The sequence below is a fragment of the Heloderma suspectum genome, chromosome 7, assembly GCF_057233095.1.
Source record: "Heloderma suspectum isolate Gila_16-S chromosome 7, 16-S_ref, whole genome shotgun sequence".
Classification (NCBI taxonomy): Eukaryota; Metazoa; Chordata; class Lepidosauria; order Squamata; family Helodermatidae; genus Heloderma; species Heloderma suspectum.
In genome coordinates, this window is record NC_139464.1 from 84,630,058 (window position 1) to 84,657,770 (window position 27,713).

General features: G+C 40.4%; 1 protein-coding gene across 2 annotated transcripts in view; it reads left to right on the forward strand.

Annotated features, from left to right (window-relative positions):
* The window catches only part of MET (MET proto-oncogene, receptor tyrosine kinase), a 133,676-nt gene extending 106,224 nt beyond the window's left edge, over positions 1-27,452 (forward strand). For both annotated transcript variants that reach the window (XM_084810812.1, XM_084810814.1), the window contains exons 12-21: positions 4,110-4,256; positions 7,490-7,649; positions 8,755-8,895; positions 13,091-13,321; positions 14,925-15,005; positions 15,825-16,006; positions 17,420-17,529; positions 20,091-20,256; positions 25,838-25,974; positions 26,072-27,452. In XM_084810812.1, the coding sequence (XP_084666938.1) occupies positions 4,110-4,256; positions 7,490-7,649; positions 8,755-8,895; positions 13,091-13,321; positions 14,925-15,005; positions 15,825-16,006; positions 17,420-17,529; positions 20,091-20,256; positions 25,838-25,974; positions 26,072-26,282 (1,566 nt within the window). In that variant the 3' untranslated portion in view covers positions 26,283-27,452. The remainder of the gene's footprint in view (positions 1-4,109; positions 4,257-7,489; positions 7,650-8,754; positions 8,896-13,090; positions 13,322-14,924; positions 15,006-15,824; positions 16,007-17,419; positions 17,530-20,090; positions 20,257-25,837; positions 25,975-26,071) is intronic.
* Positions 27,453-27,713: the final 261 nt, after the last annotated feature.

Genomic DNA, 27,713 nt, shown 5'->3' on the forward strand with positions numbered 1-27,713 from the left:
AACACAGCTGTCCCTATCTCTTCCCCTCCTCGCCCCAGGGAACGCTTCCTTTCCCCCATCTCCACACTGTGTGGAGAGGTAGCCGCCGTGGTTCTCTCTGTGCCAGCTATGAGAAGTGGGGGGGGGAGCATGGTTTCCTGGCTTTCAGCTCAGAGCCCTGTCTACAAGCTTGGAGCCAGGAAATAAAACAATCCTATGTCCCCTCAGACTCTGTTTAAGGGACATAGGGATGCTCCCTAAAAAGTCAAACAATGTCAAAGCAATTACAAAGCAGCGCCTTAAAGAAACAGGCTAAAGACATCTCATAACGTTTTCAAAAAAACCCAAGTAGCTCAGTAATTTCACTAAAACCCTCAGCCACTAAAACCCTAAGGAGAAGCCCACCCAAAACAAATGAGTTTTCAAGGCTGTTTGGGATCCTGTATTGTAGGGATCAAACAACACTTAGTTGAAAAGGAGTTCCACAATGGGGGATGGGCACCACTGAGAGGCCCTGTCACTTGTGCCTGCTAACCTTAATCAGTCTTATAGGTGGGCAAACTAGCAGGGTCTCCAAAGTTGATCTTAACATATAGGCAGGTTCATAGAACCAGGTTTTCTGAATCCTTTAGAAAACCTGGCTCCAAAATATCTGGGCCACCACATTTTGCGCCAGTTGAAGCTTCCAAACCATCTTATATTTCTCCCTTTAATCAAATTGCCAGGGCAACGAAGACAAACAGATGTTTTCAAATATAAAAGCAACTTGGTGAATGCTGTATGGAGAGGAGCTCTATCCCATCAGTGGATTTGTAGACCAGGTTCTGTAGCCCTTGGATTTGGGGATGGGGCAACACTTTTTTTTTAAATTTAGGAAACTAGGCATTGATATAAAGAATTATAGAGTCTTTATACAGTACAAATGTGATGCTTCAATCTGAAACATGAGACCAATTGAAGTTTCTTTGAATAACTTTTTGGGGCAGTTTTATAAATGGTAATCATTATCAAGTTACTGAACTAGTAACAATGTGGAGATGCCTCAGGGCCCTAAGGAAGAACAAACCTCCTTTGTGTTTCCTTTAGTTTTTTTCCTCAAAGAAAAAGTACATAATGTCCAGTGTTTCAGCTTTTCTGCCCATGTGTAGGTTGTACCTTCCAAACTAATGCATGCTTATGATTCCCAGAGAATTGTAGATAGCATAATGCCTGTTTATATAAATAGAAACATATAATGCTTCATTTAAACAGAATAAACAGAAACAAAAAACATACTTGCTGCATATTTAGCATTTTACAGAAATCCATAGCTCTGTTCAGATGTTCCAGAGAACGTGTGAAGGCTTAAAGTGTGTACTGGGGTGGGGCTGTGCATGCTGACCCTGCCCACTACACCTCTAGCACTCCGGCTCCACCTCCCTCAGTTCAGACCTTGTTGTGTTGAATGAGCAAGGTCTGCGATCACGAGCAGAACTCCTCTTCAGGCCTTGGTGATTCAACACGGCAAGGTCTGGGCTGAGGGAGTCAGGACTGGCATATCTAAAGACATAGGGAGAGGGGCCAGCTTGCACGGCTCCATCCCAGTACACACCTTAAGTCCTCATGTGTTCTCTTGAATGTCTGAACAGGGCTCATGTGAGCAGCGTAACTGAGGCTAAAACCTAATCTTAAGCTTCTAATTGTTACACCCTCTATGCAAGCTCCAAATCACAGGAACAACATAATGAAATGACATACTAAAACAAATAGCAGAAAATTGTCATTTGGAATGTAGTTAACCAGGGATGCATGGCATGCAGGCCGCACATGCCCCTCCTCAAGGATTGAAGTGCAGCCCCCAGATCCCCTGCCACCAAATTCCCTCCCCCGCCATCAGTTTCCTGACAATTTGCCAGATTACTTTGCCACCGTTTCTTCAGGAGAGCAAGCAGAGTGGCGGGGAGAAGAGTGGGATGAGAGCTGGGTCGCATGAGGTGGAGGTGGGAGAGACTGTGTTTGGGGGGCCCTCAACGCTACAGGGCCCCAAACCTCTGCCCCGAAGTCCAGCCCTAGCCGCGCCACTGCTGATACAGCCCCCAGTGCCAAAAATATTGTGCGCCCCTACAGTAAACCAAGGGTGATTTGTTGCTTGCACACTTTTTAAGGGACCATCTTTAAATGGCCATTCAGAAAAGTATGGTCCTTCCAAGTGGCCACTGCAGCACATTGGTATAGCTTCTATCCAGCTGAGTAGCCCCTCAACCCATTACATCTACCCTTATCTAGGTAAAAATTGAGTTTGCAGAGGGTGAGGGAATGCACTGATAACTTCAATCCTGCTAAATTGCCTGTAGTCTTTGCTGCCTGCCATGTCAAAGAACCGAGTAGCAGAGTTCCCATAAGAGTCCATTGAGATGGGTGTGAGAGACTGAATTATGATATGCATAGAACACCAGGAGCCCCACTGTCAGTCACAGATACACACAGCCCTCCACTCATTCCGTCTCTCATCATTTTGATAGTACTTGGCATACGTTATTTCCATCGAGGTGGAGGGAGTTGGCACCATCCTATATAAACACAGAATAGAAACAGAATCTAGCCACAGAATGTCTTGCTATGACTTCACTGCCAGTGCCAGGATTGGGGACTGTCAGCATCCTAAGGTCTTTGGTGCACATGTGACTAACAGTGGGGCTTCTGGTGTTTGTCATAGGCAATTATGCAGTGCCAACTCATTCCAATGCATTTTAACCAAGGATCGCTCTTTCTCCCCAACCTTCTGCATTTCAACAGGCATTTGAAATGACAAGCCTTTTCCATAGCTTTATTCTGAAGCTGGCAAAGCAGTGTTAAGGAGCCAAGCCAATGCATTTCTGTAGACATTCGGAATGACAAGACATTCTTAGAGCTTTATTCTGAGGCTTGCAGGACAGGGTGCAGAATTGCAATCCATCTCAATGGATTCCTGTGCTATTTGAAAAGTTAGTTAATTCTATGCCAGTGAAGTTGTGTCAGGTTTGAGGAAGGGGAAGCAATTGGGCAGGATCTGTACTTTTGCAATGGCAATTCAGATTGATTGGGAATGGCAGACACTAAAGCCTGCCTACAATTTCTCAGGATGCAACATATACCAATGCTTTCCCATGACCATTCGGAAGGGCAAGTATTTATCTGAATTTATTCTGAGGCTGTAATATAAGGTAAATAGTGCTGTACCTCATAGGATTGTTGCAAAGTGTTGGGATAATGTATGCTAAGTTGTACCAAAATGATGAGAGAGGGGAAGGAGGACCGAAGCTGTAACCATCCCAGTGTGTCACTACCTGTTTGCATCTGTAGCTGGCAGTGGAGCGTACGTGGATCTTATTTATTTATTTATTAAATTTATTAATCGCCCATCTGGCTGGTCACCCAGCCACTCTGGGCAATGTACAGAATATATAATAAAACAGTTTAAAACAAAATTCCACAGTAAAAACATACTTCTAAAAATATGATTCTAAATTCTAAAAATTTAATAAAATTCTAAAAAAAATGCATGCCTGAACAACCACGTTATTAATGCGTGGCGGAAGCTCATTAAAGAGGGGGCATGGCGGAGTTCCCTAGGGAGGGAGTTCCACAGAGTGGGGGCCACCACAGAGAAGGCTTTCTCCCTCGTCTCCACCAGTCTAGTTGTCCTGGCTGATGGGACGGAGAGAAGGCCATCCAAGGCTGATCTTGTTAAGTGGCCTGTCTGGTGTTGCTGGAGGTGCTCCTTAAGATAGGCTGAGTAGAAATAAGATAAGGGTAGAAATGACAGACTGGGGAAATCGTAGCAGGATACAGCCTATAGCAATGCATTGCAGTGGCCATTTGGAAGGGCAATCATTTTCTGTTTGAGCATTTGAAGATGGTCCATAAAACCCAGAGTTTAAGCAACCAATCACCCTTGGTTTAATGCATTTTAGTGGCCATTCAGAAATTCAATGCATGTCTCTGACCACAGAAGGAACTGATGCATTCCAGTGTTCATTCTGTCATTTATTTTAGTTTGTTTCTCTAATAAACAAGCTAAGCGGGGACAATGAACCTAATTTGGTAAATCTTCCTTATTGTATTTGTTGTAATTTTTTGTTTTTCTAATTATTTTTTATCTACTTTTCTAGGGAAATAACATCGACCCAGAAGCTGTTAAAGGTGAAGTGCTTAAAGTTGGAAACAAGAGCTGTGAGAATATCACCTTGAAATTGCAATCTGTTTCATGTACCATTCCTAAAGAGCTTCTGAAATCCAACCATGAACTAAATATAGTGGTAAGATATCTACCTTAGCATGACATACTTGATAATTTTGAAAAGTCACCCCTGTACTAATAGTTCCTGCAGAGTTGCAGCTCTAGTCCTGTTTCTGTGTGTTCACACACTATGCTTTATCCTGGCTCCAGTTTATATGTTTAGATGGAGACAAAACCTGCAGTAGTGTGATGGTGGAGTGACCTAAGCCTCTTCATCACAAAGCCTTCCATATGAACCAGGCTGTTCTATGACCCTTTCCTCTCCCCTTGCTTTTTTGTGAGCAATTGGGTGCTCTCATGGTCCATAGTGAAGTCTATCTATGTGGTGGAAGAAAGGGGCTCACACACCCTACCGCCACACTACTGCAGCATCACCTACAACTGAATGCATGAACTGGGGCCCTGTCTACTTTGAGGGCCCAAATTTACAAAAATAACTAGTCATTCTGGCAATCTAAAAGTTGGATTTTGCCCTTTAATCATCTTTTATACTTGCATTCCTGGACCTGTTCAAGTTTTCCAAAAAATGTGGACAGTGTCAGGCTATCTCTTTGTCAGATCATAGGTCCTCATTTATTTCAGCCAGGTTTACAATTGCTTGATGATATGCATCCTTGTGATTATAACTGCAGGATTAATGGAGTTGGCAGAATCGGGATTTTATGTACTTTGATGTGGTAACATTAGCGTGTACACAAGGGACGATTGGGTGGATGATGGATGTCAGAAAGATTTACTCCATATTTCTCCTGAATAAACCTGGTCGCCCCCACCAATTGATCGTGCCACTGAGCCATGTCTGCTGGCTCTACATATTGCCAAATCAGTTCTAAGGAGACACACACACCCCAAGCTGATTCTAGACCAATGTGGACACCTGGATGTGCCATTGACATACGAGTGTCTCCTTGGATGGACCAACGTTCTATTGTCTTATTATTTTTTAAATGTCATTTATACAGAAATTTATATCTTGCTTTTCCCCTCCAAAAAGCAATTGCTCTCAGCAGCTAACAAAATAGTTAAAACAGGCACAGAAATAAAAATAACAATCCATCATTGAAACAAGATTACCAGGCTCAAAGCAGCACCAAGTGCAAATAACACAAGGAGCTAAAATCAACAATAAATACATTAAATTAAGCAACAACAAAATCAAAAGCTTGATTAAAAAACGTCTTCAGTCACTGGAGGAACACGAATAAAGAGGAAGATGGCCTAACCGCTAGGGCCATGGACCTCCATGTATGAGGCACTGTCACATAGAAAACCTCTCACACGTTGCCACCTACCATGTTTCAGAAACCAATGGCATGCACAAGAGGACAACCACAGCTGATATTAAAGGCTGAGCAAATTCAGATTCGCATGAGAGGAGGTGGTCCCTCAAGTTTTCCCCCCACTGCATCTAGTATGTGTTCTCTGGCATCCCAAAATTCCATTAAGGCTCAAAATCAGGTTGAAACCCCATGATGCATGCTCAAAACAGGTGTTGTGCAAGAGATCCGTGATCAGATCTCCAGACTTTTAATTTTTTAAAAAATCAGCTGTTTCTGACTGGAGCAGTGGTGTTGAAGGGAGAGATGTATTAACCCTTCTTCCCAGGCTGTCTTCCCAATCATTCTTCCTTACCCAGGTGGTCTCAGCCTCATTTGGGAAAAAATACAGGTACCGGTTTCATGCCTCCCCGCCCTCCCCCAGTGGAGCTAATAGCAACTCTGGGGAGACAATTTATATCTGGAAAATCACAAGAGAAGGGAATGAAGGGTAAACTCTTTACTCATAAAGAAGATGACCCATTGGGCGCTGTGGCATCAACATCTGGGTTTGCTTTCTGGGACCTGGTCTCTCCTGCACCAGAAAGGCTAGGTGCAATATTTTAAAGAACATAATTAACATAATGTAGGCTGCTGTGATGTCATCACATAGGCATGATAAATCCAAACATTGATTGAAGTGTCCTTTGCAAAAAGCAGCATTAAATTTTAAATGCCGCCGCATTTTGTTGTTGTCCTATACTATCTTATATCACTATGGCAAATTATATATTCTAGAAAAGCTCAAAATCCATGCCTTTGCCACATAATATAGTTACAGCATGTTAAAGGTGTTCAGTTGTTGGCATGTTCACAGAGGACATCTTCTTCCTGCATTTCTCAGAAATCAAGGGAGCCAATATGTGTGCAGTAGTGCATGCATAAAAGGAGTTAATTTTTGTTTACTCTGTTGTATTTCTGCTTACTTGCAAACTGCTTATGTGCCCAGCAAGAATGGAAACATAAGGTATCTGATGGGCAAATCTATCATTTATAAAAATGTTGTAGACTGAATTCCAGAGCAGACAGAATAAGGATTACCAAGTGCATTCCAACTGATCGAGATACTGTCATGTGACATAAAATACTTTGGCTTCCCTGTTTGATCAGTGTCGCTTGTTGTGAAGTTCTTATTTAAAGTCAACCAAAAACAAAACAACCCCTGGTGATGACACCATCATAGGACACCTAGATACTTGAAAGAGATCCCTGAAAAGAGACACAGTGCTAGATTTCCTGATGAAACACACTTGGGATTAGCCACTCTTTAACAATGGGATGCTGAAGTTGCACAACCTGCTTGTTAAATACACAACTAGAGAAAAATATTAATAAAAATAGGTGGGTCAATATTACAAAAGTGTACCTAGGTAAAAGTGTAAACCAGGTTTCCTGCTGGCATAACAGACATTTATTACAATCCCTTAGAGGGTAATCCTATCAGGCTGATGCTCTTACAGAGGGCTCGAAGTTCGAAGCCCTCTGCCGCTCCACAGCCCTGCTGGCAAGAGCCAGGCATGGAGGATGGAATGATGGAAGGATTTTCACTTTCTGTTCCATCTTAAAAATCATTTTCAGCCTGATGGGCCTCTCAGCCTGATGGGCCTCCTGTCCCCTCCCCTCTCTACCCACTGTCATGCCCCCATTTCTTCCCTCCCTGCCTCTCTTCTGAGGTCGCAACAGCGGCCCTGCTCAGATTCCCACCAGCCCCCTCCCAAAGGTTCTAGTGGGGCAGCGAGGGAATCAGCACTATCCTATGCCCATAGAAAAAAAGACTAAAAAAAATAGTAAATGGCAAGGAAAAGGAGTTACGCGGGGGAATCGCATGGATATGTGGGCAATGACTCTCTCTTATCAGCCTCCCCAAATTAAGTTAAGCTGTGTTGTCCGCTGTGCGTTTGTTAGTAAGATTTTGTGTTTCTCCCCTTTCTTTCAGTGGAAGAAAGAAGTTTCATCTACAGTTATTGGGAAAGTAATGATTCAGCCTGAACAGAATTACACAGGACTTATTGCAGGAGTTGTATCAATGTCGATTTTTCTCTCATTGTTACTGTTTGGACTTTTCCTGTGGAGAAAAAAGAGAAAGCAAATCAAAGGTGGTGGCTGTTATTTTTCATCCTACACTTTCACATAGCAAAAAGACAGTTTCATGCCCCAAGAAGCTTCCAGAGGAAGAGGAAATATGGAGCATGCAAGGGTAGCAAGGGGTGAATGCATGCAAATCCAGATATGTTTACTTAGAGTTCGTTACAGTTTATTATTTATACTTTTATCCTGCCTTTTTTCCTCTTGCGAGGAACCCGAAGTGGCTTACATAGTCCTCCTCTCCCTCCTCTCCATTTTATCCTCAGAAGTCACCCAGTGAGCTTCATGGCTGAGTGAGGACTAGAAACTGGTTCACCCAAGGCTCAGTCCAATGCTCTAACCACTACACCACACTGGCTTTCAGTTGATAATGAAGACTAGGAAGTTAAGCTGTGGCATCCTGCAGAAGTGTTGAGGAGGGGCTGAACAGGAGAGAGAGAGAGAGAGCACTAGCACCACACATTTGTTTTGGGGGAGGTAATCCAGCCATAAGAGTAGCAAAGATGCATTATCCACTACCAGTAGATGTTTTTAAAGTTGGTATTCAAAGTTCATATCAAACAATGAAGAGCTTGGAAGACATAGCTGGCACATGCCTTTCCTCTAGTCTAAGCCAAGGGAGATTATAAATGTAAGCAGTTTGGTTTGGATTATGGAGACTTTTCTGCATGATGATTTCCTGTGTGGCTAAATACATAGTTGTCAATCATCAGAAAGCTTTGATCAGCTTGGCTGTTCTCCTCCTGTAGCATGACCATATCTCCCCCAGTGCAGCAGTGCTACGTGCCCTGCCTGCAGAGTTACCTTCACATCCATTTCATGGACATAGAATATCATGCTGCACTCTGGGATAATATGCAGATTTGACCAGTAGCGAGTTCCCAGTATCTGGCTGGCACCAAACTGACAAAATGTATTGCTCTCCTGCTATATGGAGGAAGAGAAATAGATCTTCCAGTATCATTGCAGAACATTAGCTGCCTGCCTCAATTTAGCACTATTTTGGAGAACAGAGACTTCTAAGACAATGCAGATTTGTACAGATCCATTGTAAAACTCGCTCTGCTACTCCAGCTCTTTTAATACTGACATTCTCTTGCTTTCTTCCATGTTAAGATTTAGGCAGAGAGATTGTTCGCTACGATGGAAGAGTGCACACTCCTCACTTGGACAGGCTTGTCAGTGCAAGGAGTGTGAGCCCTACAACAGAAATGGTGTCAAGTGAATCTGTTGACTACAGATCAACTTTTCTAGAAGGTATTATTTTTCTGATTAGTAAATACAGAAGGGTTGCCATATTTTAAGCAGCCCATTATTTTTACTTAAGTTGTCTACAATGTGAAATCGATAGCAACCTGTTAAAGGTATTGGAGAATTTGTAATAGATACTGCTGTTCTGTTGTAAAGTTAATTTTATTTATCTTACACTTTTCTCAAAATGGTTACATCTTGAATCCATTATAAAACCAGCAATCCTATCCAGTGTGTTACACCAATATGATAATGATGGTGCTGCTCTCCTTAGGCCCCTGTATTGACTCAGTCAGTTTCAAGGTTCTGGTAGAGCTGATGATGAGCCAAAGCATCTGTTATGATTGCCATGGGAGTGCTGCCAACGACAGCATTCCTTTTTCATGTTTTCTCTAATCCAGCTGTAACATTTCAGAACCACTTACCTAGTGGATTCCTATCGACAGTCAGGTTAACTCCATGGCATGCCCCCTCCCACAGTTCTTATTACGGATGGATGATGATGGCCAGAGCATTGAAACACTATATGTGATGTCACTAATCTGCGCAGTAAGCTATTTTAAGCATTGCACCTGGTTAGGATGTGGGATGGAGAAGGAGGTGCCTTGGAGGTGATCAGTGGCATTCTTATGTGCTCTCTGTCTCCTCCCTCATCTTCTCTTATCCTTTCCCCCCTACTCTGCCCTAGCTGATCTCCTGTTATTAACTTGGTATAATTTCCATCCATTGCTGTTTCTGTACTTTTAGTCATGCTGCTATATATTCCTTGAACAGCTTCCCTCTCTCCTCTTCAGGTCCATCCTCCATGACCTCCTCCTTCAACTAAGCCTTTCCTGACCCATCCTAACCTCATTTTTCCTGCCATTCTGTTTGTATCTGGTACATGTGCCCTTTCAGTCTTGTAAGCCTATAAGACCCTGACCTCCTAAATAAAAGGTTTATGGAAAGAGAGTATGATTCATACAACCAGAGGCCCCCCCACACGATGCATGGGGCTGCTGGTGGGCTCATGACCCTTGTCTGACCCACTGCACTCTGGCAGAAGGGGTGGAAATGCAACTGCTGCAATTTGTGAAATCACAGCAGCCCACTTCTAAGCTGCTGTAATTACACAAATGGCAGCAGCAGCATCACCCTGCTAGTTCATTCAAATGAACTACCAGCAACTCTGCGCATTCTTAGAAGCCTGAAGGCAATACAAAGGAGTTCCCAGGGCTGCTTCATAAATGACAGTCCTTTCCTGCAATTTTTTTTCCTACCACTTGTAAAAAAACCTTAATACAGCCCATGTGTATATTGCAATGACACGTCTGAAAGCCATTGGGTGCTTTCACACACACCATTTCTCATGTGAAGTTACCATCAAATATCACTAAATCAACAGTGCTCACCAACTAAAAAAGTATCTGCCCTAAACTGAGAATCTACCAGATATTTAACAGTCAAAATGTGCTCTTGAGACTACTTTTGTGTCATAGCCTGTAACTATGCATTCATTCAGGTACACTACATTCAGGTAAAAGGTGTCAGCACCCTTCCTCTGAACTTTGACAATACTAGTCTATATCCTGCTTATATAATAGGGGTGATGCATGAGTCAGAGACTATGCTTTTATTTGAGCTTAGGTGGCTAAGCAACTTGGTACCTCATACAGTATTTTCTGGTTGCACAATAGTCATGTACCGAGGACAGACCAAAACACGCAGCCATCTGCCATAGATAGCAATGAGTGAAGTTAACTGCATTTATGCCAGTGTAAAGACAGTATAGAAATCCATTTGAACTGTAACTGCTCAAAGAGTTCTGAGGGCATTGCTATAGAATCAGACTTTTTAACCTAGTGGTAAGGCCACTACAAGGCAATGTTCAAATAAATTATTTGTCTAGGTTATTTAATTGGCAAAGTATTATTTTTCATGTCCTCAAAGTATCACTGTTATTGAGGTTGTGCAAGTTTTTTCAGTCTTAATTGAAGTCAATTCATAATTAACAGTGAAATAGTTAAAGGGATAATGTTTAATAGGTGGAGAACATGCAGTCAAATAACATCCTAGTCTGTGTGCTGTTAGTTGATAGTTCTCAAGAGTCCTGGCTTTGAATTCAGTAATCCCCATAAGATAATGTTGGAACTTTTGCCTTCCAGTGTTGTAGGAACTATTGCAGGTGAGGTGTGAAATACTGACTCGGTTCATACATCATGACAATGCATGGCTTGTTGGGGACAGCCAGGAGCAACTGAGTGTGCAGCCTCTGGCACACTCATTGCTTCCACTTTCAGTTAACAAGGTATAATCACCCCGTTTGTAGGTTATCATGATGTCCAAACCCAGACACTCTGGGTTGTTTAGAGATCAAACAGTTGGCCTGGTCATAGTCAGATAGCAATATTGTAACCCAACAACAAACCATGGGTTAACTCTGGGTTGTTTAATCTCTAAACAACCCAGAGTTAATCCATGGTTTGTTGTTGGGTTACAACACTGCTATCTGACTATGACCAGGCCAATTTTTACATTACATTTTTGCAGATGCAGGTTCAAGTGTTCTGTGAATTGGTAACAGAGAAGTCTGCTTTGCTGATGGACCAATAAAATTAAATGAGCACATCCAGGCAAAACAGAGAACTTTTAAGCCTTGTTAATTAAAATGAGAGAGATTTAAACACATGCTCAACTTTCCCATTGAAATCCATGGTGCTTTAAAATTTGGCTAGGTCATGGCCAAAATATGTTGTGCAATTTCAAATGTCACAGTTGTTTCAATAAGCCAGACTTGTTTATTACCAGAGCACATAGTACATTGCTTCTTCAAAAAGATAGTATCCAAATAAGCTTGTTCATGGAGATGAATGGACCAATTGGACACCTACCTGAGGCTTCTTGATTTTCTGCTACGAAGGGGAAAGAGACCCATGAACTTGCCAAGCATCATTTCCCATAATTGGTATCAGGACTTCCTTCTGTACAGGGCGCTCTGAACTGCAGTGTCTCCCTTAGAATCCAGTCTTGCTGAGTGGTGTTCGCTAGTTTTTGTTGTGCTATTCCCTGGTCTTACATTTGTGGGACCAGGCCAGATTGACTTGAATTCTATTTATGATCAAAAACTTTGAGAAAAATCTGTGAAGATTAATGTCCTATCAGTCATTTAAAATGCAATGCAAAGTGAAATGCATTTTAATATATCTTAAAGACTTGTCGGCAAATGTTTCATCTGCTGTTCTTAACTGTGTTATCTTTTAAAACTTCAGGAAATGAATCACTCAAGCCATTTTCCTAGTTGAACATTTACCATTGGATAAATATAGTCACGGGCTCTTAAGTATTCATCAGAGTTCCAGTTGGCCACCAAATTATAAGCTGACAATAAGCCATAGTCTCCTATTTCCTCCTTTTCGCTAATGTGTCATTTCCCAGTTTTACACTCCCATAAGGATATCACAAGTACAGAGAACTGTAGATATAATTTTAGCTTGGTTCAAAGTAGAAAGACTCTGGGAAATTCAGGTGGAGCTTTGCCATTCATTTCCTTCAGAGTAAGATAGCCTTGGTGAGCTTTAGGAAGATAACAGTAGTTTTATAAGGGGTGGCGTACTACTTGACATTTAAAAATACATATATAAAAGTTCTGAAATAATTAAAAAGCAGTGTTGATCTCCCAGTAAATAAAGGAGAAAGTGTATAATGGTTCATTTCCACAGAGAGATGTCCTGGCCTTTTTCCAAGTCATATCCTTTGACCTGGAAGAACTTCCTGCTAATCTTTTATTATTAGATTCAGCTTTCCAGATTTGAGTCCTGGCATTCAGAACAGATTCTGGAGCTCAGGCCTAGGTCAGGTTCCATTGTGACACCCAAATTATGGAACCTCCCCCCCGTTCCTAGAGAGCAGTTGGATCCCTCTCCTTTAAGCTTGAGACATGCTGCTAAGACCTTTTTATTCTGCTGAGCTTTTAATGTAGTCCTGCTTTTAAAGTGATTTTTTTTTTTAATCTTGCTCTTGGTCTTATTATATGATAGTGCTTTAAGTATTTTGGGGATTGTTGTTATTGTATTTATTGTTCTGATGTGTGTTCACTAATTTTGTAAGACACATTTCAATTTATTTTGAATTGTGGGGTAGAAATTTTAAATTAATTAATAAAATTAAGCCCTTCTGTGGTGGAACTCACTATTGACACAATTACTTCTTATTTTTCTTGTAGATCAGTTTCCAACTTTCTCTCAGAACGGATCATGCAGACCAGCCCAGTATCCTCACACGGACCTGTCTCCCATTATTTCTACTGGAGACTCTGATTTATCCAGTCCATTGTTGCAGACCAATGTCCACATTGACATCAGTGCCTTAAATCCAGACTTGGTCAAAGAAGTGGAACACGTGGTTATTGGTGCTGATAGCCTGATAGTGCATTTTAGTGAAGTAATAGGAAGAGGTAGGTTTTTAAATGTTCATCCCAATCAACACTTCTCCACAGTCATGCATCATACACTTTTATTAATTAAGGCACAATCCTATGCGTGGTTAGAGAGAAAAAATGTCCTACAACTCCCAGCATGCCTCTGCCTGCATAACTGGCTAGGGCATGCTGGGAGTTGTAGGACATTTTTTCTGTCTGTAAACATGCATAGGATTGCGCTCTGAATTTATTTATTAGATTTATTAGCTGCCCACCTGGTCCTTGTGTTAATGCAACAATCCAACGCAGTCCAATTTGCCATCTAACATTATGTAAACTTATACTGCTGTGTACTACAAAGTTCCAACTTTTGAGTGGGTTACATCTAAAAAAATTAAATGGAGGATCATATGTTCGACTTTTACTGGGGAAACTTGGGGTCAGATCCATACTTGTAATTCTTAATTGCCCAGTCTTATGCATGTTTACTTAGAAATGTTCCACTAAGTTAAATGAGGATTATTCCCACGTGAGCATTTATAGGATTGCAGCTGAAGATGATTTTTCTCAGTCTGATATATTTCACATTTCAGGATACCAGTTTCATAAGGAATGTAGAATATGCAACATATTTGCTAACTATACATCAGCATCATTAAGTGTTTATTATATATTTTCCTTATTCTTCTTCCAAACAGCTCAGAGCGGCTTACATAGAATGTGTAGGCCATCTCTCATGAAGCTACTGCTCTCTGCCCAGACCCCCTGATCTTTAGCATGTGAACATTATTCTGTGCTTTTAAGATCATTCTCTGAAAATGATCAGGAACTCAATAAGGAAATTAACTTTAGAGCATTCGCTAGCGGTACATTTCTGTACAGAATGAATTTATCTCCTTCATGTTATACTTGATCTACCTTATTCCTTATGAATACGTTTGGTCACCTGGTCTCTAATAGTCTCTTCCCTTTTGCCTGATTTAACAAATGAGCCTATAAGAATACTGGTGAACTAGCCCTGCAATCTCTATATTCCATTCAGGTCCAAACAGTTACATTGAAAATAGTTTCAGTACTGGTTAATATAAGAAGAGCCCTGTTTTATTGGACCAAAGGGCCATCTACTCCAGCTCTTCCCAACTTGGCACCCTCAAGAAGTTTTGGACTACAACTTCAAGCATTCGTGATGATTGGTTATGCTGGCTGTTGAAGTCCAAAACTTCTGGAAGTTATCAGGTTGGGGAAGGCTGATCTAGTCAAACATCCTGTTTCCCAAGTGGCCATCCAGATGCCCACAAGCAGAGCATAAAGGCAAAAAGGTTTGACATCAGCATCTGGTATTCAGAGGTTTGGCTTTCCTAGATAAATAGCCATTGATAGATAGCCCTACCTTCCATGAATTTGTCCAATCCCTTTTTAAAGCCATCTAAGGCAGTGTCCATCACTACTTCTTGTGACAGGAAATTTGATAAGTCAATTATGCATTATGCAAAGTGCTTTCTTTTGTCTGTTCTGAAACAAATACCAATCTACATTTTAACCATATACTGCAGGAGAATAGTGTCTACAGCGACTTCCACAACCATAATCTCTGTGATGGGAAATAACAGAAAGCTAAACTTACTTATTCTCTACGCAGGACACTTCGGATGTGTTTATCATGGAACTTTGTTGGATACTGATGGCAGGAAAATTCATTGTGCTGTGAAGTCCTTGAATAGTGAGTCATATAGTTTTTGATAGTGGGCCATAATCAGTTTTAAAGTGAGCAGAGGCAACTTATACCACACTGTATTACATAACTGCACTTTCACCTACTATTAATTCAGTATGGTCTATTTTCAGTGGGTGTCTTTGTATAGCATGCAGGAGGCTTTTCTAAGGACTTATTTGTCTCGCCATGTCCATATGGAGGAATGTTCGTCTTTTCCTCTCCCTCCCTCCCCCCCCCCCGATAAATATAAGATTAAAGGAAAGAAAGAAAATGCAGAAGTATCATTTTACACCCCACTGGGCTGCTTTATGTTCACTTTTTATGAGTGAGACAGTTGGAAAACAGCAGGAGCAAATTGGCACACACCAGTAATGACCCTCTTCTGGTGTTGCACTTGGGACATTTCTATTTATTGTTACTAGTCTATGAAAAGAGAAGGGAGGTGAATAAAAAAATAAGGAAAGAATTCTGGAACTACAAATGCATGCTATGAATGTGTTAAGTACATCCTGGCAATGATAAACATTCATTCAGTTATACAGGTGACGTTTCCAATTCATTTGGCTATAGATCTGAAGTGTCTAGTCCTGCAACTTGGTAACCTTCCTTCTATGACTAGGCATGCTGGATGTAATCTTGAAAGTGAGTCCTTGGCTAGATTTAAATAAATGTGTCAACAAATTTAATTTTATTTTTATTTGGGGGAGGGAGGACTTTTAAGAGTCACATTTGACATTTGTTTCTTTAAGTTTCAGATGTGTTAAAATGTACTAGAAATGAGATATATGGTTACTTGTTATTTGGTTTTGCTACTGCATTTTTCAGGGATCACTGACTTGGACGAAGTCGCCCAATTCCTAAAAGAAGGGATCATAATGAAAGATTTCACTCATCCCAATGTCCTATCGCTGCTTGGAATTTGTTTGCCCAATGAAGGGTCTCCTTTGGTGGTGCTTCCTTATATGAAACATGGAGATCTTCGAAACTTCATTAGAAATGAGTCTCATGTATGTGCATTCTGGAGCCAGTTAATGTTAATGCAGTTAGGCCATATATGTGACTGCTGCTCTTTCTAAAAGCATTAACTGATTGATCAGCCCTAACTTTTACATGTTGGCAACTTCCATGAGCAAAGCTCACAGAAGGTGGCTCTGCCCACTTTGGAAACACCTCTCTTTTCCCTGCACCACAGCCACCCTGTTCAGCAGGGTCCCCTGACTCTCTGTGTTGCATTTTCAGGGGGCTGGAGAGCCTGGTGTGCAAAGGAGGGGATTAGAAAGTCTGCTTCCGCTAACCTAGTTGCATTTGCCTAAATGGATCCAATTCATAGGGTCTGTTCACATGTAACAGGGACAAATAATTGAGTTAATAAACCCATGATTTGCCAAGTCACGTGCCGCTGTCTCTTTAAATATGCAACCTCCAACTGGCCTGATGTGATGTGCAAACCTGGGCACTATGGGTTATTTGTGGGCCAAGCAACCCAAAGTTAACCTAAGAACTAATTGTAGGTTAATTTTGGGTTACTTAAGCCATGAACAACCCATTGTGCCCATGTTCGCACATCACAGAACAACCTACAAGCAGACCAATCAGAGGTTGCATATTCTAAGAGACAGCAGCCCCGCACGGCACATGACCTGGTTAATTAACTCATTATTTGCTGCCATTACATGAGAACCGGGTCAGTGTCATTAAGGCAGAACAGTCAGTCAACCAACAGCAATCTTTTAATAGCTCCAAATTTTATAAATATAAATAATACCTTTGATTCTTAAGCTTTCATTGGCACAAAGTCACTTCCAAAGGTCTCTCATATCCCTAACTTTCCTTTCCACTACCGTCCTAGGTAGTTATCTAAAGACAGAGTTGAAGATTAGTTACAGTAAATAGAAGGTAGTAGGTAGTATATCAAGTAATACTCTTTCAGTTGTGCATCACCAGTCATTCATTTCTTCCTAGTTTTTATACAATAAGGCTAGTGTTTTAATTATCTCACTTTTTGTCTTTCTAGTATATCTTCTCATGCCTAGAAAGATTATGGCCATTGTTTGTTAAGTGAGCAACTCTGTGCACACTTGTTTGGGAGCAAGTCCTATTGAATGCATGAGGACTTAGTTCTGAGTGAATGAACATAGAATTGTGCTGTTACTATAAGCAAGGAGCAACCTGGAAATTTTCATAGCCCTGCTATGAAACTAAACTAACCCACCTATGAAAATGAGTTAGCTTCATTGCTATTTTTGAAGTATGTTTTGTATGTTCACCATACAAATGGTAAAACATAGAACCTATTAATACAAAAGCAGAAACTAAAGGCTCATTTAATCAATTATATTTTGTAGCTGAAATTTATTCTTCTGTACTTTATTGTTTTAACTTCACTATCCATATTTAACGTCACTGCTCATATTTTACAGAACCCAACGGTAAAGGATTTGATTGGATTTGGCCTACAAGTGGCAAAGGGGATGAAATACCTTGCAAGCAAAAAGTTTGTCCATAGAGATTTAGCAGCAAGAAATTGTATGTAAGTAAAGTAAACTGATTTCACAGTAGCTTATAGTGGTGTGTAAGGTAATGCTTGAAGAAAGAACCCTCCAAACTCCACAGCTTGACTTGTACTTGTTGCTCTGATATATCCTGTGTGTTTATTGCTGCTGCTTCCAAAATGGGAGCTCCTTCCACTCTGGAGCCCATAGTGATGTTTATAGTATCCTCAGGCTGCCTTCCATCGATGTAATTACCATGCCCAGATCTGCTGAGCTTTGCACAGAGAGCTATATCTCTTGTGCAGCACAAGCCTATCTATATTTACTCAGGAGCAAGTCCCACAGCTTTCAGGTGAGCTTACTTCCAGGAAAGTGTGCATAGATTGCAGCCTTAAAACTAATTTCTGTGCAGAATCCTTCCATTGAAAGAAATATCTCTTCTTAAAAGAGCATCTTCTCTGCATAAGAATGTGTAGTGTTTTGGCAGCTCAAGAGAAACTCCCAAGGCTCCCCTTTGAGATCCAACCTTTCCCTGCTCCTTGGTGCATTATTTAGGCTTCATGCTTTCCAAGACACAGTGAGCCATGGTGTGTGCTGGGCGGTTTTTGATTATTCAAGCTGCAGCTTGTCATGTCATCCAAACCTAGAGACCGTGGGTTATGTGGGGGTTAAACAGCCCTCACATAATTCACAGTCCCAAGGTTTGGACAACATGACAAGCCACAGCTTGAATATTCAAAGTGGCCACTAGCACGTCCCAGCAGGCATTTTTGAATATTTAAGTTGTGGCTTGTCATGGCTTAAATAAGCCATGGTGGGCTGTTCAATTGTGCGAAGCAGCCCTTTATGAGCTATTGCCTTGCAAAATAATTACAGGTACTTACCAGGTGAAATCAGTGATGGCTTCATGTCACCATGATATTTGACATTTACCTGTCAAAAAAAATTTCAAAAGGATTTTAGAAAATGACTGTTAACCATTTCCCTTTTTGGTTTCTTTATTGTGTCACTTAAAGTTAGTGATAAACTATATGTCTTCACTGCCATGCCTAATTGAAATAAACACTTAGGAATTATTGGAAGAAAACAAACAAAAGATCTGGTTTGATAGCAGGTCTTTTTGTATATAGTTCTACCTTCATTTTTCTCTGACCTCTGCTATGCAAGAATGTTTATACCGAACAAACATTATGCAAAGAACCTCATTAACATCTGAGTGACCAGACAGTTTAGTTCACACAATGACTGATTGGTACAATAGTTGTGAGCATCATTATGCTGATTCATCACCTACATTATGAATTAATGAGTTTAACAGTGTTAATTAATAGAGTTTATGCTCTAGAAATGCGGTGATTGAGTTCCATTAGCATAAAAAGGCCACTATGAGGGTGCAGACTTCTTTAAAGTGTTCATAAGTAGTAAGTATATCAATAAAGTAGCTCTATATTAGCTATTCAAATTCCAGATAAATTACCCTACTGGTTTATTACTCTTAAACATTTTTATATTAATGAGGTTCTAAGACATTAAAGGGAAAAAGATTCAAGCCATCTCTGACTGTTCAACCCTTTCAGATTTAGTTATCAGTATAGCAAGTAGAAGACAGCTAATGTAACATAGAGTAAAGTACCTAGGGAGAAATTGGTGTGCATTCTTATTTGTGCAAGCTCAGATGCCACTTGCCTGCCAACCAGAAATGTATTACACTGGGCCATGACTGGCATATGGTGAGATAGCTGTGAGATTTGCTCATCATGATGAGTTTTCATCAGTCTTGGATGTGTCTTTGGTTATGACTGACTGTTCAAAGTTGTTTTTGTTATATGTTGTTTGTGTATATTGTTTGTGTGCTTTTGGCTTTTAAACATTTAAATGGCTTTTAAACTTTTTATATTGTATTTAATGTTTTAATTTCTGTAAACTGCCCAGAGAGCTTTGGCTATTTGGCAGTATAGAAATGTAGATGATGATGATGATGATGATGATGCATCCAACATTTATCTCAACCCACACTTAGCGAACACATGTTGAACAGTGGTCCGCTCTTCTGACAGGAGCCCTACACTATACCTGCCATAGGTTCGTTCTGCTTATATCAAAAAGTGGATGAATTAGGAGACTCATTAAAATAATGAGGAGAAATTAGTAGTAGTAGTAGTAGTAGTATTACTACTACTACTACTGTTTATTCAACTTATGAGTTGCCCTATAGCCAATGATCTCAGGGCCATGTTCATAATAAAAGAAAAACAATAAAAACAATAATAAAATAGTTTTAAAAGTATTCTCTTAAAAGCAGCAACAACTCCTGGAACTGTTAAATCTCCATTGCACAAGCGGTGATGCTTGCAGAACAGAAGGGGCAGAAGTGCAACAGAATTGGTGGGGGTGCAGTGCCCCATTGGATACTGCCCACAGTCATTGTAGCTCAGTTGTTGAGGGTTTTCCCCCTCTTCAGTGTATAGATATTTCACTAGGTCTAGTACTTGTTAAAATATGTAAGATACCCTTCAGAAGTTATGGTTTCAAAAACATCATAAGAGAATGTAAATTGTGTCTTCTCAGCTCCAGATAATGGTTTTTGTCATTTTTCTAGGCTGGATGAAAAATTCACTGTCAAGGTTGCTGATTTTGGTCTTGCTAGAGATGTCTACGATAAAGAGTACTACAGTGTACACAATAAAACAGGAGCCAAACTGCCAGTAAAATGGATGGCTTTAGAAAGTTTGCAAACTCAGAAGTTCACTACAAAGTCAGATGTGGTAATATGCCTATAATTATTTATGTAGCTCTTGCTGACTCTCCACATTTCAAGGCATTCCTGGAAATATTAAAGGAAAAGAATGATATGGTAGATTAATGCAAAAAACTTGTAATCCTAAATGAAAACTAAGGTTCAGCTCTTATAGCTTGCAAAATATTACTGGTTTATGCTTATTTTGCTTTTGTGTCAACATCCCCATATTGCAGAATGTTAGATATAGCAGCAAAAGATGTTAACATTTTAGACCATACCTTGACTGTCTGACTGTTGTCCCCTGTTGTAAACATACTGATCTGGAAAGAACCCTGTGACAAACATGATGACATTGGCCTGACTTTGAGGTTCGGGTCAACTCAATCCAACCAGCTCCATTTTTCCCTCAGGTTCAAAACTTCTTGCCTTCTCCACATATAGCAGAGAGATATGTCACACTCTTTTCCTTTTTTGGCCATTGTCAAGAATGCTGTGGATTGTGACTGAAAAGAAAAAGTGTACATTTGTGACAAATTAATGCAGCGGTCCCCAGCCTTTTTGGGCTGGTGGGCACATCTGGAATTTTGAGGGTGTTGTGGGTGCTCTCACAAAATGGCTGCCACAGGAGCTTCATCACAAAATGACTGCCATAGTGGACATGGACTCACAAAACACCCATAAACAACTATTTCCCAGAGGGCAAACTGGGAGGCCAAAAGAAAATAACTTGCCCAAGAACAAGTACAAGGCAGAGGTCAGGTATGAGTCCCAAAACATAAAACAACTATTTCGAACCCATGGCTTTCCGATCTAACACCCATTTCAGAGAAGGTAAACTGTGAGATGCAGAGACTAGTAATTTGACCAAGAAACTGAGTACAAGGCAGTAGTGGTGTCTGAGCCCCAAATGCCAAATCACATATGTGCTTCTACAAAGCACAACAAAATACCCATTTCACAAAACTCAAACTGGTGGTGCTTAGAGAAACCCACACACACACAGCGCCCCAGGCAAAACAAAGACACGCACAGTCCCTGGCAAAACACACATACCACATCAAAACAAGCACACTAGCTAAGACATACAGACAATATTAAAAAAAACAGGCAAAACACACACACAGAGCATAGGCAAAACTCCTCTCTTGCGTTCCACCCCCAATAGCCCACTAGGACACTCCCTACCACCCCCAGCTTACTTTTTTATTTTTTCTGGGCAGCTAGGCATACTTCAAAATGAAACACTGGGCTGCAGCCCCCCACCATTTTTATTTTTAAAAAAATCTTAGAGAATGGCTAAATGAGACTGAGCAAATAGGGCACCCGCACCAGCAGCATTTACACCTGCCCCCTCCCCCATGGGGCCCATTTCACTGCATCCCATGCAGCCATCTAAGGGTGTGTTTTTTTTATTGTCAGGGAGATTTTCACACATCCACTGAAGCGCAATAACTGCATCTTCTGAAAGGGAAATGGGAGGAGTTAATAATTCCCATTTGTGGACTAGCTGGAGACTTGTGGAAGTGTTGAAAAGGTGGAGGACACTGAAAAGTGTCACACTTAAAAGTGAGAGGATTACATTGCCAAGGGTGAGATATTATCCCACCCCCCTTTTGGTGCACTTACTTCATTTGCTCCACTCCCTTTTTGGTGCTTCTGAATTGCACTACTGGGTCCCTCTTTTCTCTGACTGTTATTTCTCCCCCTTCCTTTGCACCTGTGTGCAAATGCAGCTCCATCGTGTCAATTTCCGTGCATGTTACCTACTCCACTTCAGTGCTCCCTTTGACAGCTGAAACATACAAGTAAATTGACTAGGCAAGACTACACATATTGGGCAGCAAAATCTGTGCTCTTGCGCGCTTGCAAAAGAACCAGAAAAATATATATTTTTTAAAAAACAAACACATTCACATAGTCCTGAAGCATTGGGGTGGCAGGGGGAGGTGGCAAATGAGTGACAGTCTTTCCAAAGTGCTGTTTGGGCATTCGTCAAGGGACAGTCACTGGTGAGGGAGGCTGGAGTTGGCACTGGCAATATCTCAAAGAGCGGCACGGGGTTATTTTTTTCCACCCTCGCAAAATGGCTTTGTAGATGATCACAGAAACGCTCTGGTTAGGCCTTATCTTGAGTATTGTGTCCAGTTCTGGGCACCACACTTTAAGAAGGATGTAGACAAACTGGAGAGGTTTCAGAGGAGGGCAACAAAGATGATCAGGACTGGAAACAAAGCCCTGCAAGGAGAGACTGAAAGAACTGGGCATGTTTAGCCTTGAGAAGAGAAGACTGAGGGGAGATAGGATAGCACTCTTCAACTACTTGAAAAGCTGTCACAGAGAGGAAGGATCTTCTCAATCAACCCAGAGTGCAGGACATGGAATAATGGGCTCAAGTTACAGGAAGCCAGATTCTGGCTGAACATTAGGAAAACTTCCAGACTGTTAGAGCAATTCGACAATGGAACCAATTACCTAGGGAGGTGGTGGGCTCTCCCACACTGGAGGCATTCAGGATGAAGCTGGACAGCCATCTGTCAGGGATGCTTTGACTTAGATTCCTGCATTGAGCAGGGGGTTGGACTCAGTGGTCTTATAAGCCCCCTCCAACCCTACTGCTGTTCTATGATTCTATGATAAAACTGCTCTCCCAGGTTTGAACAACACGACAACCCACCATGGGTATGAACAACCATACAATAAGCCATGGATTTTCAGGGTGGCTTGTTCACAAAAACTGAGCCACACTTTGGAGAATGCACCAGGTTCAGATGACACAACAACCCATCATGGCTGGTTGCCCATGGTGGGTTGGCAAGTCGTGCGAACCCAGTCAAAGTGACTTGGAGGCCGCATTGGTTTCAGTGGAACTTATTTATAAATAAGGTCAAACTCTTATGCATGTTTATACAGAAAAAAGTCCTACAACTCATGGTGGTTGGGGAATGCTGGGAGTTGTAGGATTTTTCTTCGTCTAAACATGCATAAAATGGTGCCCTAAGTGTCAGAGGATAGACATTTAAGATTGCAATCCTATACTCACTTCAGGGTAAGCCCTTAGTGGGACAACTTCCTAGTAAATATACTAGATTGGGCTGCACAGATGCAGTTTCATTCACTTAAGTAAAACTTGCAAATACTTGACTGTATGTAGAATTGCAGCTTGAGCCTGTAATACAGAAATCATAAGGGGGGCATAGTTCACTGGTAGAGCACATGCAGTTACTAGCATCTCCAGTCCAACAAGATTCAGTAGCAAGTGATAGGAAAGTCCTGTGCCTCAGATCCTGGAAAGCTGCTTCCAAAGTAGACAACACTGGACTTGATGACAAGTAGTCTGACATTGTCTACTTACCATATTGTCTCTTCTGTACTAGTTTTGTTGGCATAAACACACTAAAACATGCTATTTTATATGTTTAATTCTTCCTCAAAATCTATATTAGTCAGCCTATCTAGCTTATACCCACAGAATAGCAGGTGGTTATTCTTTTTTTTCTTTTTCTTTTTTGAATATATTTTATGTCTTTTATTTTTATAAATGAAATAAACAATACCAAAATTACCAACAATCTAATCAATACTTCAATTTCCCAACAGTACAATATTCTGATGAGGACACCACAATAACAAAGAGAGAAGAAAAAAGAGGGAAAAAAGGGGGAAAGGGAGGAGGAAAGGAAGTGAAGAAAAAAGAAAAATTCCCTCCCCTCCCCTTCCCTTCCCCTCTGCCTCCCCCTTAAAGAATTGAGTTTAAACTCCAACACCCCCCCGGCCTCCGATGCCATTCTGTTTTATAACTATATCTATAACCTTAACAATCTTACAGTTTAATAAACAACCTTACATTTCTATATCATATCATCAATCTTATATCAAAGAAACAGGTCTACGATTCATTCCTGAAAGCCTATATTATTAGTAATTTTATATATATATATATATATATATATATATATATATATATATAAAATTTTATAATAATAAAACTTAAGATAAACCTTCAACCATCAGTAATATATTTTATACTAGATATATTATGTATTTTACAATAAAAATATAAAGAAAAGCAAGAAAAAATAAAAGATGAAAGAGAGTAAACCAATATAAATATAATCATTTATCTTCTGAATTAGCCTGGATCATGCAGACTAAACACAAACAGTTAACAAAGCTTGTTTAAAGATTCCAGTTCATGGGGTTGTAACAGAATTTTCATGCATTTTTGAGTTAAGCCATGCCTCCTCAATTTCATGATTTAGAAACTTCTTCATCTGACCCTCAGACACAATACAAAGTGTAGCAGGATATTTTAAGTAATATTGTAAGTTCATTTGTTTTGCCATATTCTTTGCTTTGATAAATTGCCTTCTTTTATTTGCCACCTCTTTGATGTAGTCTGGAAATAACATAACTTTATCTTGTTTCCAGGAAAGGCTTCCAGCCTCCCTTACCAAACACAGGATATAATTCTTTGTGGAGACTTTTGCAAATTGAGCTATGATCATGTAATCAGTCCCTTTAGCATTTGGCAGACGGAATGCCTGCTCAATATCAAGTAAATAATCAGATGGAATAGGGAGTATCTCATGCAAAAGTTTATCCACAAAAATAGGCAATTTTACATCATTAGGCAGATTTTTAATCCCAATAATACATACATTGGATCTTTTCGTGAAGGCTTCCAGTTGAGAGATTCTATCAGAGATATTTTTAAAACAAATTTGTGTGGTTTTAAATTTGAAACAAATTTGAAAGTTTCATTTCCTGCCACTCAGTCTTCAAGCTCATTAATTTTCGTCTCCATTTTTTGCCGTGATGCATTAATTAAATCTACAGCTCCTTGCAGGGTGGTGATGGAATTTTGAATTAAATCCAGCCTTTTGACTTGTTCCATAAATTGCAAAGATGAAGTCTTTATCAGTGTAAATAATTCCCCTATATCTTCTCTTCTCGGAACTTTTGACACAGGGGGTGCGGGGGGAGTAGATGCCAGCTCCTTTCTTCTCCTCGGCGCAGGCATGCTTCTCTCAAACAGATCTTACAGGTCCTCAGATATTCTCAAATATTGTTAATGTTTCTTAAATCATCCCTCAGAAGTTGTTGATATTTCTTAAAGCATATATTATTATCGAACACAGCAGCCTTGTTTTCTCCTATAAAATAGGAGTCTCAGTACAGCTTTTTGCGTTGGTAAAGCTCTGGGGAGATAATCCTGGAATCCAGCCCCCCGTCCCACTATCTCGTGGGGGTTACTTTTCTCCAAGATGTTGTCCAGAGCTGCCTTGCCCCCCCCTTTCAATTCCAGGGGGGAGATGAAAAGGTTTTTCAACCTTTTAAAAAGCTGTTTGAGAAAGCTCCCACGGAGATCCGTGGGAAGCTGCCAGAGCGACATCGGTCCCAGCCAGAAGTCGCAGGTGGTTATTCTTATAGATATTTAATTTTCCTAAACTTCATAGCCTCCGTTGTTTCCAGCACTGCATTTAGTTGATTTTTTTTTAAAAGAACAGACTATAGTAAAAATGTTGATTTGAGAAAGAAAGATATACGCGTGCCCAGAGTCCCAAGCTCTGCAGTCTTGTGATTTGGTTTTCCTTTGCTGTTGTTAGTGGTCCTTTGGAGTATTACTTTGGGAGCTGATGACGAGAGGAGCACCACCATACCCTGACGTCAACTCTTTTGATATCACGGTTTACCTCCTACAAGGGAGAAGGCTCTTACAACCTGAGTATTGCCCAGATCCACTGTAAGGAAATAACTTGTACAACCTTATACAAATCTTGCCAGATCTTAGTGGTTTTGTTTTATAGATGAGAACTTACTTTCCTGTCTTTCCATTGCAGGTACGAAGTCATGCTCAAATGTTGGCATCCAAAACCTGCACTACGGCCAGCGTTTTCTGAGTTAGTTTCAGATATATCAATGATCTTCTCCACTTTCATTGGGGAGCATTATGTTCATGTGAATGCCACCTATGTCAATGTGAAATGTGTTGCACCTTATCCATCTCTTCTGTCATCACAAGACAACATAGATAGGGATGCGGATACATGACCAAGCATATTAACTATACCGTCAAGTGGCGGGGGGGCGGGATGGGACGAGACCATAAATACTACTTTTTTGCCGGCTGGTTTTTGTGAAAGCACTGTGTGTGTGTGTTGTACAAATTGCACTATCTTGAGGAGACAATTTCATGTTGCTGAAGGCTACAGGATTATATATTGTCCAGATATAATTTTCAACTGTGATGGGTGACTATAACAATCAGTGTTGCTGTTGCAACACTTCATCTACTGCCAGCTATCACTCATTTGAGAGCAATCCAGCTGCTGCTATAAATTACACTGTGTGCAACTGATGAATTCAGAGGTCATCCATCATTCAGAGTGCCAGGCACTTAAGGAATGAGTTAACACTATTGGTCAGCAGTCGTTTGTTGTGTAAGGGACAGGCTAAATAATGAATATTTCAGGATTACAAAGATTCATCTCATCTCTACTGAAGGTTAGCTTTGATTGCTATAGCAATTAGGTTGTTTTGGAGGCATACAGGTAGCCTAGATGACCAAATGGGGACTTGCCACATTGTCCAAGGGATTGCAATTCTTGGGGTTTCAAAACAATTTGGAACACTGGTTGCATTTATGTGATAAAATTATTGCAACAGCATTCAGACTTAAGAAACATAGTGAGCATAATAGGACTTTAAAGAAAGAATTCCCATTCTGTAACAAGAATGAAATCTTTTTAGAAGTCTCTGTAAACTGTAGGCTGAAGAGTAGGTTGAACAAATGTGTGGGCAACATTCCAGGGAGGAGATTAAGAAACTGTAGAAGACCTAAGAGAGCAGCTAGGTAGTAACTATAGATTTTAGCAATAGTGGCTATATGTGAATCAAAGAAGGAGCTGCAGCAGCAGAAAGGTGAAGAGCTTAATAAAGGATGTCAGACAACCCTGAACCAAACGGAGTGCAGTACTGTGTAACTGCTGCTAAGTTGGGTGTTTCACATCTAAGCAAATGACATTGAGAAGACGTTGTGATACAACCCATAGCTGCTTGATGCATTCAATTGGTTCTGTAGATTGTGACATGCCATATGTCTTCATGATGACCAAAATAAAGATTTTTTTTAAACAGACAGTAATTTAAAGGGTTTTTTTTTAACTGTGCTCTTAACTTTTGATTGAGCATCATATTTCATTTCTGTTCCTGTGGAATTATGTGCATTCTACTGTATAGACTGGTGTAGGATTAATTGCTAGATTGTGGTTTGTTTTTTTTTTTGGTGTAAACCCTTTCAAAGCATTCTATTTTTATATTGAAATTTTTATTTTTAATTTTATATATATATAAAGTTTTGGTTAGGGCATAAAGTATTGCACTGTGAACACTTCAAAAATACTTTATCAGCCTTTGATTCATAAGTTGTGAAGAGATTACAGATCTGATTCTGTAATGATTGGCAATGCAAATAGCTGATTG